Here is a 14,256-nt window from a genome sequence, read left to right on the forward strand (position 1 = left end):
GAGCCTAAATAATGGGGATAGGCAGTTTGAGTGACACTGTGGTGACTGCTCTCTGCCCAGGGAAGAGACTGAAGTTCTGGGGTTACCCTGGTAGGGCTTGTCCTGCCTCTGGCCACCCTCCTACACATACCTTTGCCTTCTCCATAGCAGCAGTGCCACTGAAAGCCCAGAGGAGTTGGGCCTTTGAAGAGAATGGTGGGGTGGCAGGTGAGGGGTGATGTCATTGAGCTCAGCCCCGACTGGGCTGACTCATAAGCTCTGCCCTGGCAAGGGGGCCTTCCCAAGCAGTGCTTCCCAGATGTGCCCAGGCTTCCTATGCTAAAGTGTTTGGGCCTTAGCCAAAATAGCTGCCAAGGCGGTGTCTGAAGTCAGCAGTGAAATCAGCGTTACTGGAGAGGTAGGTGGAGTCAAGGATGGTGCTCTGGGAATGTCCAGAAGACTTGTCTTCACCACTTGCTGGCTGAGTAAATGTGGTTTCAGTGATGTTGAGTGAGACTGTGAGTGAAGGGGCTTGGCACATAGTTGCTATACAGTAAGTGTTCATTTCCATCCTTCTGTTACCTGCCTTTATGCTCGTCAGTTTCCTTATCCATGGTGTGAGGCTGGTAATGCCATTTGCCTTCTGTTTACAGGTCCATGCTTCAGACAAGCCACTTGTGATTATTTGACTCTCTCTGCTTTGTCCTCTATCTCCCCCAAATTCCTTTCCAGGAAAGAGCCATCTTGTAGTTCAGTGACAGGGGTGAGTAAGAGGAAACTTTGCCCTGATCTCACTGTGGCCCAGCTACTGCTCATCTGGGTGCTCCTGGCCCTAGGGAAAGAGAGGTTCCCTTATTTGAAGCTGGCCAGGTCCAGAGAGCAAAGTACCCCAGCTGTTGCAACCAAGGCAGAGGTAGCATGTGGCCTGGTTATTTTGTTTCTTAGGCCAGCCAACTGGGGACACAGGAGAGATCCCAGTTTGTTGAGGGCTTTGGATGACAGACCACTGACATGGGCTTGTTAGTGTCCAATGAAAGGCTTGGTGTGGGAAGTGTCTGTGTTCAATTGTTCAATAAATAACAGTGGATTTATTGTTCTTGCACTAGGGGTGGGAGGGCTAGGGTGTATGAGAGGGTGTCACCCCCCCACCACACCCAGACTTTTTTTGTTCCTTAAACTCTAAATGTTCTCCAGAGACACAGTTTTCAAGGACAGGCTTAGACAGGGCGTTAGTTCTCTGTTGGGGACCACATCTTGAAATGCTACTCCACCCAGGCCAGCTCCTCCACTCCTGCTGAGCTGAGGGCCTGCCTGGGAACTTTCTGCTGACTTTGGAGGCTTTATTTTCAAGTTCTTGCCTCTCAAACTAGACTGCCCTCTTCTCCTCATTGAGATTGAAGAGGCCAGGCCCAAAAGGAAGGCAGTGGGTGCCCACTAGGGTGAGCATCCAGTGGGCCCTGTGTGGCAGTGGGTCTGGGCCTGCAGCTCCTTGTACACATTTGAGTCTCAGATTACTCTTATGGAAAACAAGGGATATTCTTTGATCAACACTCCTGCCCTATACCTATCACCTTCAACCCCAGTCATGCTATTACCCTTACTACCCCCTACCTCTGACACACAGAAAAAAAGGAGAACACAGACCCATGACCCTGTCTTCATGACTCACATTTTCTTCTGAGTTAAGTGATGGCAAGAAGAGAAGTCCCTTTGTGTTTGCTTTTCTTTCCAGTTTTTTTAAACCTAAGATTATTTGTCTCCACAGTGAAGTTCAGGGAACCACAGGCTGCTTTCCCTCGAGAAGCAGCCACAGTGGAATGACAGAAACTCTGAGCAGAGATTCTAGAGAAGTAGGTTCCAGTTTGGTTTCAGCTGGACAGCTTCAGATTTGAGGAGAGCCCTTGTTCTGGGGCGATGCTCTATTAGGAGGGAGGAAGCTGTACAGTACTAGCCTCTCTGACATGCTTATTCCTAACCCAGGCTGAGTTCTTTTCTACCAGTTGATTTATTTAAGAAACATTTATTTACCAAATATTTAAGTTAAATATTTGGACTTGTGGGCCAGCCCTTGAAGATGATAGATTGGTATGACCTGTGATTGACATGATCTGCAAGAGACACTGAATTTCCTTTGAAAATTCTTCCCAGTAGTGTGAATTAAAGGGAACTCTTGGGACTTCCTTGGTGGTCCAGTGGTAAAGAATCCGCCTTCCAATGCAGGGGACACGGGTTTGATCCCTGGTCAGGGAACTAAGATCCCACATGCCGCGGGGCAACTGAGCCCATGTGCCACAACTACTGAGCCCCCTCACCTCAACTAGAGAGCCTGTGTGCCGCAAACTACAGAGCTCATGCACTCTGGAACCCACACGCCACAACTACAGAGCCCACGCACCCTGGAGCCTGCACGCCACAACTAGAGATAGAAAATTCACATGCCACAACTAGAGAAAAGCCCGTGCACCGCAATGAAAGATCCTGCATGCCCCAACGAAGATCCCGCGTGCTGCAACTAAGACCCAACACAGCCAAAAATAAATAAAATAAATAAATAAATAATAAATCTTAAAAAAAAAATAAAGAGAACTCCTAGCTGTGGAATGTTCCCTAGAGCCCCACCCCTTTCCTCGGTGTCCTCCCTGGGTGCTTTCTTCTAAAAAGCCCTGTTCTGATTCTGCTCCACCCTGCTCAGAACCTTCAGGGTGGCTGGCCACTCTCAACAGGATTAAGGCCCAGCTTTCTAGCATATTCTTCAAGGCCTTCCACCTACCTTCCTGGCCTCTCTGCCCACTCTTCACCTTGCAGGCCTCATTTACCCTGGAGGAGACCTGCATGCTTTTTTTTTTTAATTACAAATGTGTTTTTTTTATTCAAACAGAAAGTCACAAAAATTATAATCATCCTCATCAGTTCACTCAGTCCCATGTAATTAATTTTTTTTCATCTTGATCTTTTGTTAGTACTTTTATGAATTAATCAGTTTTCCATTAGAGTTCTGAAAATGCTTATTCATTCAGTTCAGCAGTATAGACCTGCATGCTTTTATCTCTGTCTCCTTTTGGGCCATTGCACGTGTTTCTTTCTCTACCTAGGGCATTTGTATGCTCTTCCCCCCAATTCCCACCCTCTCCCTTTTTCAAAATCCAGGTTATCCTTAGAGACCAGTGCAAATACCACTTTGAACTATGGTTCCGTATTTCCACAAAATGTTTCTTCTGTTCTGGTATGGCACTTCTCAGGGTTTCCCTTTGTATATTATAATTTTGCTGTTAATTCAGTAAGTACCTTGGGGTCAGGGACTGGTCCTGTAGCTCTACTGCAACCATAGTTCTTTAAACATACTATTCCATTAATATTGGGTAAACTGAAATAAATTTATAGGAAGCTCCTTAACCTGGAGTCCTTGAGCCTCTGTGAAGTCCATAGGTATAATTTGAAGTGGGAAGGATCTATGAAGTTGGATGGAGGAAAATTACATATTTGTTTTCACTAACCTCTCACTGAAATTTAGCCCCTCTTTCAATTATGAATGTAGGCCAAAAAAAAAAGTTAGTACCTATGACTTTGTCACCAGTGGAAATCTAAGATACTTTTGTATCACGATTTACTTATTATAGATTTCTCAAAATATCATTTATGCCGAAGACAAAGTTGAAATTACAGTAGTAATAATTAATAAGACCCAGTGTTAGGTAAATATATAATATAATAAAGAAGTACATATTAAACTTTGATAACTATTTCAGTATAATTGGTCTCTTTGTATCTACTTTATTTCATGCATTTACAAATATTCTGAGAAGGAAGTCCATAGACCACACTAAACTGCTTGGCAAGGTCCATGGCACAAAAATGTCAAGATGTAAAATGTTCCCACCTCTGATTCTGTATACTATGTTATATCTATCTCTTATATCCCCTTGCTTAGTACTGTTCATTTAGCCAGTATCTTGTGAGTACCCACTGAGTCTTGGATACTAGAGAGGTAACTCTAATTAAGACAGAAACCTTGAGGTGAGAATGAAATTTCTCAGTGCACTAAAAGGGCCACTGTCCCTTTTCTACTCTTCCCTATCCCTATCAAGTCATTGGTGTTTTGAGGGCTCACCTGACTCAGCTCAAGGGTGATTTAAGGCTAGATGTTGAGGCCAAATTCCAGCCCTTTGGGCCTCATTCTCCCTACCTTATGAGGGCCTATTCTATGGAGGTCACTGTATTGGCAGGAAGCCTAGGTAACACTGAGTCAAAGTGGCTAACCCTGCCCGTTGTCTCCCACTGGGGTACTTGCCTTACTTGTTCCTGCCTTCATGGCCTTTCCTGTCCCATTGTCAATCCTGAAATAGATTTCCTCCTTGGCTCCCTGGTGAGATTTATTTACAAAATTGTTCCCCAGGCCTAGTCCTCATCAGAATTGTTTAGCTGGCAAAATTGCTGTCTGGCCCTCTCTTCCCTGCTAGCTGACCCCTGTGCTCAGGAAGGGCCCATAGGTGTCAAAGACTGATAAGGCCTTATGTCTTACCCACTCCGTGGGGATTTGCATCTTTGACAATTCTATTTTTAGTTCCCTCCCAATAGTATAAGTAATATGTGAGCATCTTAGAAAATGTAGATTAGTTTTTTTTTTAATTTAAAGAAGGGAGAATGCTCTCATAAGATCACTACCCAAAAACCAAGACTGACTAACACTTGGGTATGGTTCCAATAACCTCTGTATGCATACTTTTTACAAAGTTGAGCTCATGAAATCTTGTTGCTTAGTCTTCCTTACTTAATATTACTGAAGTATTTGCCTTGGGCATGAAATAGTCTTTATGAATATTTTATATGACCATGTAACAAGCCATCTTGTGGCTATACCATATAGGTTACTTAAGCAAAATGTCCAACAACAACAAAGAACACTTAATCTTTGATTTCTTTTAATGGAGACTTTTACACTTTGGTGTAAGAGGAGTTTGGCGTATTGGTTTAAATTGTGAGGCTTGGACTTAGATCTGAATTCAAACCCTGTCTTCCCCACTTACTAGTGATGTGACTTTAGGCAAATATCTAAGTCTTCATCCCCACTGTGGAGATAATACTCTCTACTTCACAGGGTGATTGTTGATATTAAATGGGGTAGTGCATATAAAGTGCCTAGTGAGTAATAAGTCTGCATACATGAAAGCTGCTGCTTATTATTGCTATTAATACTATTACCACCACCACCAAGCTTTCAGCCAAAGGAACATATCTCTATTGATGAAATTTCAGCTATCATTGACTTTGGCTAGGGGATCTCTTCTTAAAGGTAGAGGGTACTTTTTCTAGTGCCTGTGAAATACTGTGTGTTTCCATCTGGGCCTGTCCCTATTCCTTTTCTCTCTGCTGACTTGGCTTTGGGAAGTCAAGCACCTCTGTGCTGCCCACACCTATCTCTGTTGAGGCCCCTTTCCTATCTTGAGCCTAGGGAGACCAGTGAGACATAAATACAGGAAGTGTTAACAATGTAAGTCAGTATATAGAACCATAGAAGTCAGCACTGAAATGGTTGTTGGAGATTGCCTAGTGTAACTGACAACCTCCACCCCCTGCACTCCTGCCCTTGCACAGATGAGGGGAACTAAGGCCCAGGAAGGGGATAAGACTTATCCAAGGTTGTGGAGTGAACCAGTTATGATGCTAGGCTTAGAATGCAGTGTTCTTTATCCTGCCCTTAACTTGCCTCTGCAAAGATCAGTGCTGTAGATAATCCAGGCTATAGATCAGAGGTGGGGAGAGAACGCTGTGGGCTTGCAGCTGGCTGGTGTAGGTGGAAGAAGTACAGTCAACACTTGTTTCCTCTTGATAGTAGGTTGATTTGCATTCATTTGTTTGCCCCTTGGTAAGCATTGCCCTGTAGCTCTGGGGTTTTTTGTCTTCAGTAAACTGGTTGGGAGCAGGGGCTAGGTTATTGTTTGTTAAAATAGTCTCCCTTCCTTCACACCAGTATCTAAATGTCTTAGGTTCTTGCATCTTAGTTCCCTCTCCTGTGGTTGAACAGAGACTTGTCCCAGGCTCTGCTGAGCATAGAGCCAGAAAACTAACTTGCCTCCTTTGATCTCATCCTAGATCAATGTGCGTGTGACCACCATGGACGCAGAGCTGGAATTTGCCATTCAGCCCAACACCACTGGCAAGCAGCTGTTTGACCAGGTAAGGGAGGGACTTGTTGCTCCTTAGCCCCCCACTTCTCCCAATAGCTTCCACCATAATACCCACTTTTGGGGAATCTCTTCTACTCACTCCTCCAGGATAGGTCAAAACAAAGGCTGGCCTCAGCCTTAATAACAAAGGAGGCAAAGTTTAACTTTGGCAGCCTACACCTTGATGGCCCCGATTAATCCTATCCTTGGTGCTGAACATGGGAGAAAAGAGAAGTGAGTAGGATATGACTGTGCTAGATGCTTTTAAAATGTCAGCATGCAAAGCCTTTCTCTCAACTCTGAAAGATGTAAGTGATCTCTATTTTGATGATGACGCTCAGAAATTAAATAACTTAATTGCACTCAGCTGGTATCTGGCTGGTATTTGAACCCCATGTTCTTGTCACTACAACATGGCCTCTGTCACATTGTTTTTTCTTCCTAGTAGAAGGAAACCAACATATTCTCCCTGAAGTAGTGTGCTCTATGTACATTTCCCTCAAGGAATATTGGGACTTAGGATACCACTGGGGGTGATGAATGCAATAAGAGGATACCTCAGCTCCTGTAATCATGCCATGGAGATGATGCTGAAGTGGTCATTCCCATCTCCAATCCAAGGGGTGTTCCTTTGCTGTGAATCATCATTGTCAAAAGGGATGTGCTATATAATAGGCAGGTGGGGGCCACAGAATCTGTTAGCATTCAAAGACCCTCCAGGGGCCAAAGGAGTGTGCCATCTGTGACCAGACTTCTAGGAGTAAAAATGGGTTCCCATTTCCAGAGATTGGAATCCCTCCAGGTGGGCCATTATCCTACTTCCACACCCGCCTCTGGTGAGGTGGGAGTCTAACATTGTCCTGGATGTTGGGACCGCATGTCCCCTTAATGGATTTTCCAGGCCCTCTTGCTTCCCTTCCTTTGCTCTCTGAGTACCTCTGCTGTCTGAGAGCTTACCCAGAGTTGGGAAAGGAAAGGAAGAAGGAGATTATATTCAAATGAGATCATTCTGTTACTATGAATACTCCTGACTGGTGAGGGGAGAGGATGGAGATGGGGATGGTGCAAGGCTGTTTTCCATTCAGATCTCTATGTAAAAGGAAGGAAAATATGCCTAGAAATGTGAGGACAGCTTGGGCATGTCTCCTGAGTCCCTGATGTCATGTGGTAGAGTGGGAAAATTGTTGTCTATGGCTATTACAGATGAAAGTTAACATTTGTCCAGGGCTTACAGTATGTCAGGTACTGTGACAGACATTTTGTGTACCATATCATTTGACTATCACAAGGCCCAATGAATGCAGGAATTAGTACTGGCCCCATTTTACAGATGGGGAAACAAAACTAGGCCTTGGGAAAATTATTGAACCTTTCTGGGTTGGTAGTCTCATTCCTCTCCTGGCCCTGCCCCCCAAAAGTGGGTCTAATACCTACCTCAAAGGCTTTTTGTGAGGTTATGAAAGAGTATGTTATTTGTATCTCACTTGCTACTCAGAAAACTTGTTACGGTGGTTTATAATTATACAAAAGGATAAATTAGAAATAGGAGAGAAAGGCAATAAGAAAATATAAATAGAGAAGTGAGTGTTATGTGAAGCATCTGGCATGTAGTAGAGATGTAATAAATGATAGCTTCCAAATGCTGTGACACTTCTTGTCTCATTAATCAGCTAGAGTTGGGAGATGGGCTTGAAGATCCTCAGCATATCTAACTTTGGATCTAGCTAGAACTTGCTTCTTCTCTGGAGTTTGTTTTGTATCGAATGGTGAAAGGTAGTCATTGATATTTAATTTACAAAAGACAAATTAGTCAGAGGAACATTTAAACACACATTTACTACAATTAATGTGCTGACATTCACATAGTTCACAAGTGATTACAATGCTAGTCTGGAATGACTGAATGCATTTTGATTACATTAAGGTTTTGCATTCTCCCTTTGCATGCAGGTTTTATACTGGAAAGCTTTTCAAGGGACAGCCTGGTGAAGTCGAAAGGGCACTGGATAGAAAGTTGGAAATTTGGAGCCTTAGGCCTGGCTCTACCACTAACTCTCCTGATACCTTACACAAAACTTTCCCCTCTTTGGGCCTCAGTTTCCCCATCTGTACACTGTCTAACTGATATCTCAAATCTGGTTATCGCTCAGAAATTTATCTGTGGCATTTATTTCTGTATTCCATATCTTTTCTTTCCCATTTCTAACCCCACTATTTGGATTTCAGATGACCCCTTTCTGTAAAAAGGAGGGAAATGCTTCACTTGAGTATGATCTGTAATTGGCATATGCCAGGGGGTGGGGAGGGGAAGGATACCTGGTGAGGGGACAGCTCTTCCTAGATAGGCTTCTACTGTCTCTGGGACAAAAGGGAGAAGGTGTCCATACCATAGGTAGGCTGTTGGGCCCTTTGCTTCAGACAGCAGTATCATTCTGGGCAGCATCTGTAGAGAGGAGAGTATCAGCCAATGTGGATTTTATAGTCCAGCTGGGTACCAGAGACTCCCTTGGCCTCTACCCAGACGCCTTCCCAGAGCCCTGGTTCTATATCCCACCTCTCTCAAACAAATGACACTGTTCCCTGCCTTCAACACTGGGGGCTTTGTCCATTTGCATTGGAGGGCGTTGCTGTGGAGGGTGAAGAAGGCATAATTTAGAGCCTAGAGCAGAAAAATACTTGAACAAAGGGGTTTGTTAACTTTGAAAAGCCACAGGGCCGGATAGTTCTTTGTTAGTGTTGGTTTGGTTTGCGTACTGTGGGTGTGGTTCTGAGGGAAGCCCAGTTGGTAGGGAGCCCTGGCCAGATTGATGTGCTAGTTCTGAAAGCTACTGCTTCCCCAAAAAAGCCCTTGAGAGACTTGAATCTTTCATACTGGTTGGGGAGAGGAAAGGGAGGAAACCCGGAAATTCATGATTTCCCACCAGGAAGATAAGTGTTGTTTTGAGAAATATGATTTAGTGAGCACCTACTATGGACTAACCTTGTTTGAATCCTTGTAGTGACCCTGCCTATGAGAGGTGAAAAAACACACTCTAGGTTATGTAGTTAGTAAATTGTGATACAGAGTTTCAAATATAGCTCTGACTGTAAAACTATACTTTTCCCTACTGTGCTACTCTGTTTGGGGTGAACGAGCCTGTTTAGCTTGGAGAAGACTCAAGAGAAGATGTATTCTCTGTCTTGAGATCACTGAGGGGCTGTTGTAGGAAGGAGGGGGCAGTCATGTTCTGTGAGGTCAGAAGGAGCAGAGCTGGGATCCCATAGGTGAAAGCTACAGGAAAAAAAAATTTCAACTCTGGCACAGAATTGAGCATCTGGCACTCTCGGGACCAAGGCCGGTCTGGATGGAAATCCTCAGAGATGCGTGTTCACAGGCCACTGGGGCATTTGATCTCTTCCCTTCTTCCCTCTCTCTAAGTTGATGAGGCATAAGGAGGGAAGTCCATTCTGTCTGACCTTTGAGATCCATCATTCAGGGAGATCAGGGGCCGAGGAGGAAGGAGCTGGACTCCTTGGGAGGAATTGACAGAAGCTCTGGGGCCATCCTGGAATCCAGCAGTTGTCTGGCTGATGACCAGAGAGGAAGCTGACTGGAGAGGAAGCACCCTCCTTGGCACCAGCGATAAATAACAGGCAACAATGGGAAGCCATAGCTTGAGGAGTTACAAGGCCTGGTGGGAAAGGGAAGTGGGGCCCATAGTTCTTCCCGTTTGCTTTTGTTCCTTCTTGTGAGTGTGTTCACAGCTAGGGAGGAGAGAGAACACATTTTGTTACAGCGATTTTGTTACTTAGCCCCATTTCTAAAGCGTGAGGTTCTTCCGAGGGCTCTTGATTACCTAGGTGCCACTAAGGGGCAGTGCTGCCATAATAAGTTCCACTTTAAGAACCCTCTGCCTGGCTCCTCCTCAGCCGTGGTCTCTAGCTCTAGCTCTATTCTAGCTCTACCTGCCCCCTCCACTTAAGGTTTTGAGCTCTAGAAGAGAGGTGAAATCTCAGAGCATCCATCCATTCATTCATCTGTTCATTGACTGATTCAGTATTGACTGAAGGTCTACTGTGTCTCTAGGAGAATCTCTAGACCTATCAAACACCATCTCTGTCCTTAAGGAACTTGGAGTTACTCACCTATGGAAACAGAGAAAAGTACATGCAACTCTCCTCTCACATTGAATGAAACAAACACCCTTGAGGCTCAGGTTGTATATAGAGGTGGTATATAGAGCATGGGATTTGGTGTCAGCCTTGGGTTCAAATTCTGTCCTGCTATTCAGCCGTATGACCTTGGACGGCTTGTTTAGCCTCTTAGGACTTTACTTTCCTCAGTAAAATAGTAATCACACTAATCTTAGAGATTTTGTAGTCTTATTTAATCCTCGAGTAAGTAAAGTGCCTGGTGCATAGCAGGCATTCTAATGTTGCTTATTCTTGTTAAGGGCTAAATAAGTGGGTGGAATTTCCCCTGGGAGTTCAGATAAGGGAGCCATGAAATCAGGATGCTTTTCTGGCTTAGTGAAAGCCTTAGGATTTGTCGACTCTGCATTGAAGGCAGCAATCCCTTCTTCTCTTTTTTACCATTTTTGTTTTATAAAATAACTAATATCTATTATTATAATAATAGTATCCCCATCTTATAGATGATGAACTGAGGCTTGGAGAGGGGAAAATACCTGTTTAAGGTCAGATAGCTAGGAAGTAGTATAGTGGCTTGAACCAAAGCTTATAGCAAAGCATAGCAATTGCAATCTTTTGTCAGCTGTGTCCTCTGTGACCTCCTCTTTATTTGCCTGTTTCCATTCTAAGAACAAAGTTTGGTCCCTAAACTTAGAACCCTAGCCGAACGGGTTCTGTGTTACAGAGCAGGTGGCCACTTGGGCACAGGCAGTGTGGGGTAGCAGAAGCAGCGATGGTGGCAGCCCTCCTGGAATTTTCCAGTTGTGCACTGATTTGCTTTCAGGTGGGTGGCTGATGCAGCTGCTGCCAAGCCTGTAATGGGATCTCAGTGGGCCTCAGGTGTTTGGGCATTGGTGCAGTTTTGCACATAATTTCTCATGCAGTTTTCCTCTTGAGGCCCAAGCCTTGCTTCCCAATCCTGCTCTGGACTTCTGAAGTGACTGCTTATGTCACTAGTTTATTTACTCAGATAGATGCATAAGGGATATGAGGAGGGGGGCTTTGGTTTCCAGAATTGACCTAATCTCCTCTCCCCTCCCCAGACCTCAGACGTAAGTAGCCTTCACATGCAAAAGAGAGGCAAAAGGGAGTTCTTGCTTACATCCAGATGCTCCTGGTAATTAGTGAGGATTTTCTCAGAGGCAAATCTCTTTCCCTCACTGGACCCCAGTTTTCTAGTCTATGCTGCTTGGATCCTGCAATGCTCCAGTCTGTTTGGGGGGTTTCTATTGTGTGGCTGAATAGAATCCACAGCCAGTGTCTTACAAACTGAAGTCCTAGTCCCTCTAGGTGAATGTGGCAGGTTCCAGGAGGTACACAGAGCCGTGGGATGGATGTGATTTAGTATCTTGGCGCATCAGTTTTACTTGTAGATAATATCTATTTCATTATTAAAACATGGATATTTAAGGAGTAGAAAGTAAAATTTGCACAAATGATTAAGGTTAAACCTTCAGGCTTCAAAAAAATTGTGGCTTGCAGCCATCTTCTTGTATCTCACGCTGCCACCCCCACCCCACCCCACCCCCGTCCCCGGGGTATATGCATTCATTATCTTCTGCTGCTTAAGGATTTCTTCCATGGCAGCTTTGAGAAATACTAGCTCAGGCCAGATGAGCTGGCTCTCTGGAATCAAAGGGAGCAAAGAAAGACATTTTTTCTCAGGGATGCAGCCATTTCTCAGAGTGGAATGGTAAGGACCCGTCACTGGAGCCACAGATGTTGTTCCTGGAACTGGGACCTAGATACTCTTTCCCACTAGAAAATGAGGTTTCTGTTTCCTCTGGAGTAAGGTCTCAGCTGGAGGCAAAGCTGGAAGCAAGCTAAGCTTGGCCTCATTTCCATATTTCAGGACTTTGAAATGGGGCCAAGAGTTGCCTGATCAAATGATTCCCAGCACCCTGTGGACCTTAATTGGAGTTTTCCTTATAGCCTGGGGTCCGGGGGTCATCTGTTTTATCCTTTGTTCTTTTTCAGTCTTGATTCTGACTTCAGACCATATTTCCTTCCCCCAACACCCTCACTTCCTCACTTTAGGACTTCAGTGGAGGCTAAGAGACATTGCTCATCTCTCCAAGCCCTACAGCCTAAGGAAGTGGAAAATTTATATGCATCTGATTTCTCTGTATTCATAAGGGAAGAGGCAGTGCTCAGAGAGATTAAAATGCCTTGCTGATCCTGAAATCTTTCTTTAGATATCGCTTTAGCTATTACTTTATCCTCAGAGATACTCTAGATCCTGGAACTGTTTTGGCTCCCATGATCCTCTTCTCATCACACCCCTACCCATCCCACTAGTGAAACAGACAACATGGTGCAAGAAGAGGCTAAGGAACTTACTCCTGGGACCTGTGGGACTGGCTGTGTAGTCCGTGCCTTCCTCATTTCCTTTTAGTTCTGGGGTCTCTGAGCCTCTACAGCTGTGCCATTGGTACAGACAAAAACCAGTTGCTGCCCTACTAGTTCTGTTCCCAGTCTGCCCTGCCGTGACCTAGCATCCTGGCCCTAGTGGTCCATCTTCAACATCTTCAGTGGGTCCCTTTCTCTCTTGGGGCTGAATCGTTTCTTGGAACTTATTTCTTTCCACCAACTGTACCTTGGTACATTATTATTTTGCAGCCTTGTGAAAAACCATTAGAATTGTTAATTAGGCCCTATCTTAGATATAGGATAAGAGGTGCTTTAAAAAAATCTTTCCTGTCCACATCCTCTCCCTCTGTCCTCTGCAAAAAAGCCAAAATCACATTTCAACATGACTACTTTGTTGTCATCTAAAACCTGGTAATTCCTACTGCCTATTGACTTAGACTCAAGGACTCACCTTGTCATTGAATCCTGGAAGTCTTTTGATCTTTCCTCATACCCTGCACCTTCCTTCATTTATTTTTTCTAAGCATGTTCCTAGTTACCCAAGTTGGCAAGAGGTAGGTGGGAAATGGGGTTGTATTTCTTGGTCATTTACAAATAACCTAATTAGTAGAATGGTAGAACTTGAGAGCAGAAAGAGGTCATTTAAGCCACACCATTTGTAGTAGATGGGGAAGCTGGATAGATGAGGAAGCTGAGGCCCACAGAGGGAAATATGCTACCTTAAGATCATACAGCAAATTGGAGACAGAATTGAGACTTCCACTGAGGTTTTCTGATACCTGATTCAAGCTAGAAAGGGAGGGGTGATCACCATGCATACCCTGGTGAGCTCACGAAGGTTAATGACCTCGGGATATGGCTTCTCTCCAAAGCTGTTGTTGACTGAGTCTAGTGGGAAAGCCAGGAACTATATCTAGATGCAGAGGTAGTCAAAGTTCATTGTCTGGCTGGGATATCTGGGCCAAAAGAGAGACAAGGGAGTTAGTCACTTGGGAACCCCGGGGCTTCTAAGATCCTTTGAGCCCTTGGCATTAGGAGATAGCATGCAAGAGAAAAGGGTATAGGTTTTGGAGTCATACAGTTAGGATTCTAGTCTAGGCTCTACAGTTTTAGACAGGTTGCCTCTCTAAGCCTTATTTTCCTCATTTATAAAATGGAGATAATAACTATCTCATGGTTGTTCAGTGTTTGATACCTGGCACATAACAGGTACTTTAATAAACATGATCTACTTTTTCCTTGGGACCTCTGAAGCTCTAGATCGTAAGCTCTGGGAGTGACTATGGGGCCTGGCCTTGGATGTGTAGTGCAGACTTTGGATACAGTGCAGTGTGTGTGTGTGTGTGTGTGTGTGTGTGTGTGTGTGTGTGTGTGTGAGCGTGCGTGTGTGCGTTTTGAGGGGAGATACTGATTTATTCACAGGGAGGACATAAGCAACACTGGGTCCTTGTTACCTGTTTCTAAGTCCAGGTAAATTTCTTCACCTCAACCCCCCCCCGGCACCCCCCCCACAATAGAAGAAAATATAAAGAAGACTCTGATGCCAGTGTGACCTCATTAGGATGTGGCTCAG

General features: G+C 44.5%; 1 protein-coding gene across 1 annotated transcript in view; it reads left to right on the forward strand.

The window, feature by feature from the left end:
- MSN (moesin) overlaps positions 1 to 14,256 on the forward strand; it is a 67,788-nt gene that overhangs the window by 36,483 nt on the left and 17,049 nt on the right. The window contains exon 2 of the mRNA XM_019948987.3: positions 6,070 to 6,153. Within this exon, the coding sequence (XP_019804546.1) occupies positions 6,070 to 6,153 (84 nt within the window). The remainder of the gene's footprint in view (positions 1 to 6,069; positions 6,154 to 14,256) is intronic.

Source organism: Tursiops truncatus, chromosome X (genome assembly GCF_011762595.2).
Source record: "Tursiops truncatus isolate mTurTru1 chromosome X, mTurTru1.mat.Y, whole genome shotgun sequence".
NCBI classification, from domain to species: Eukaryota; Metazoa; Chordata; class Mammalia; order Artiodactyla; family Delphinidae; genus Tursiops; species Tursiops truncatus.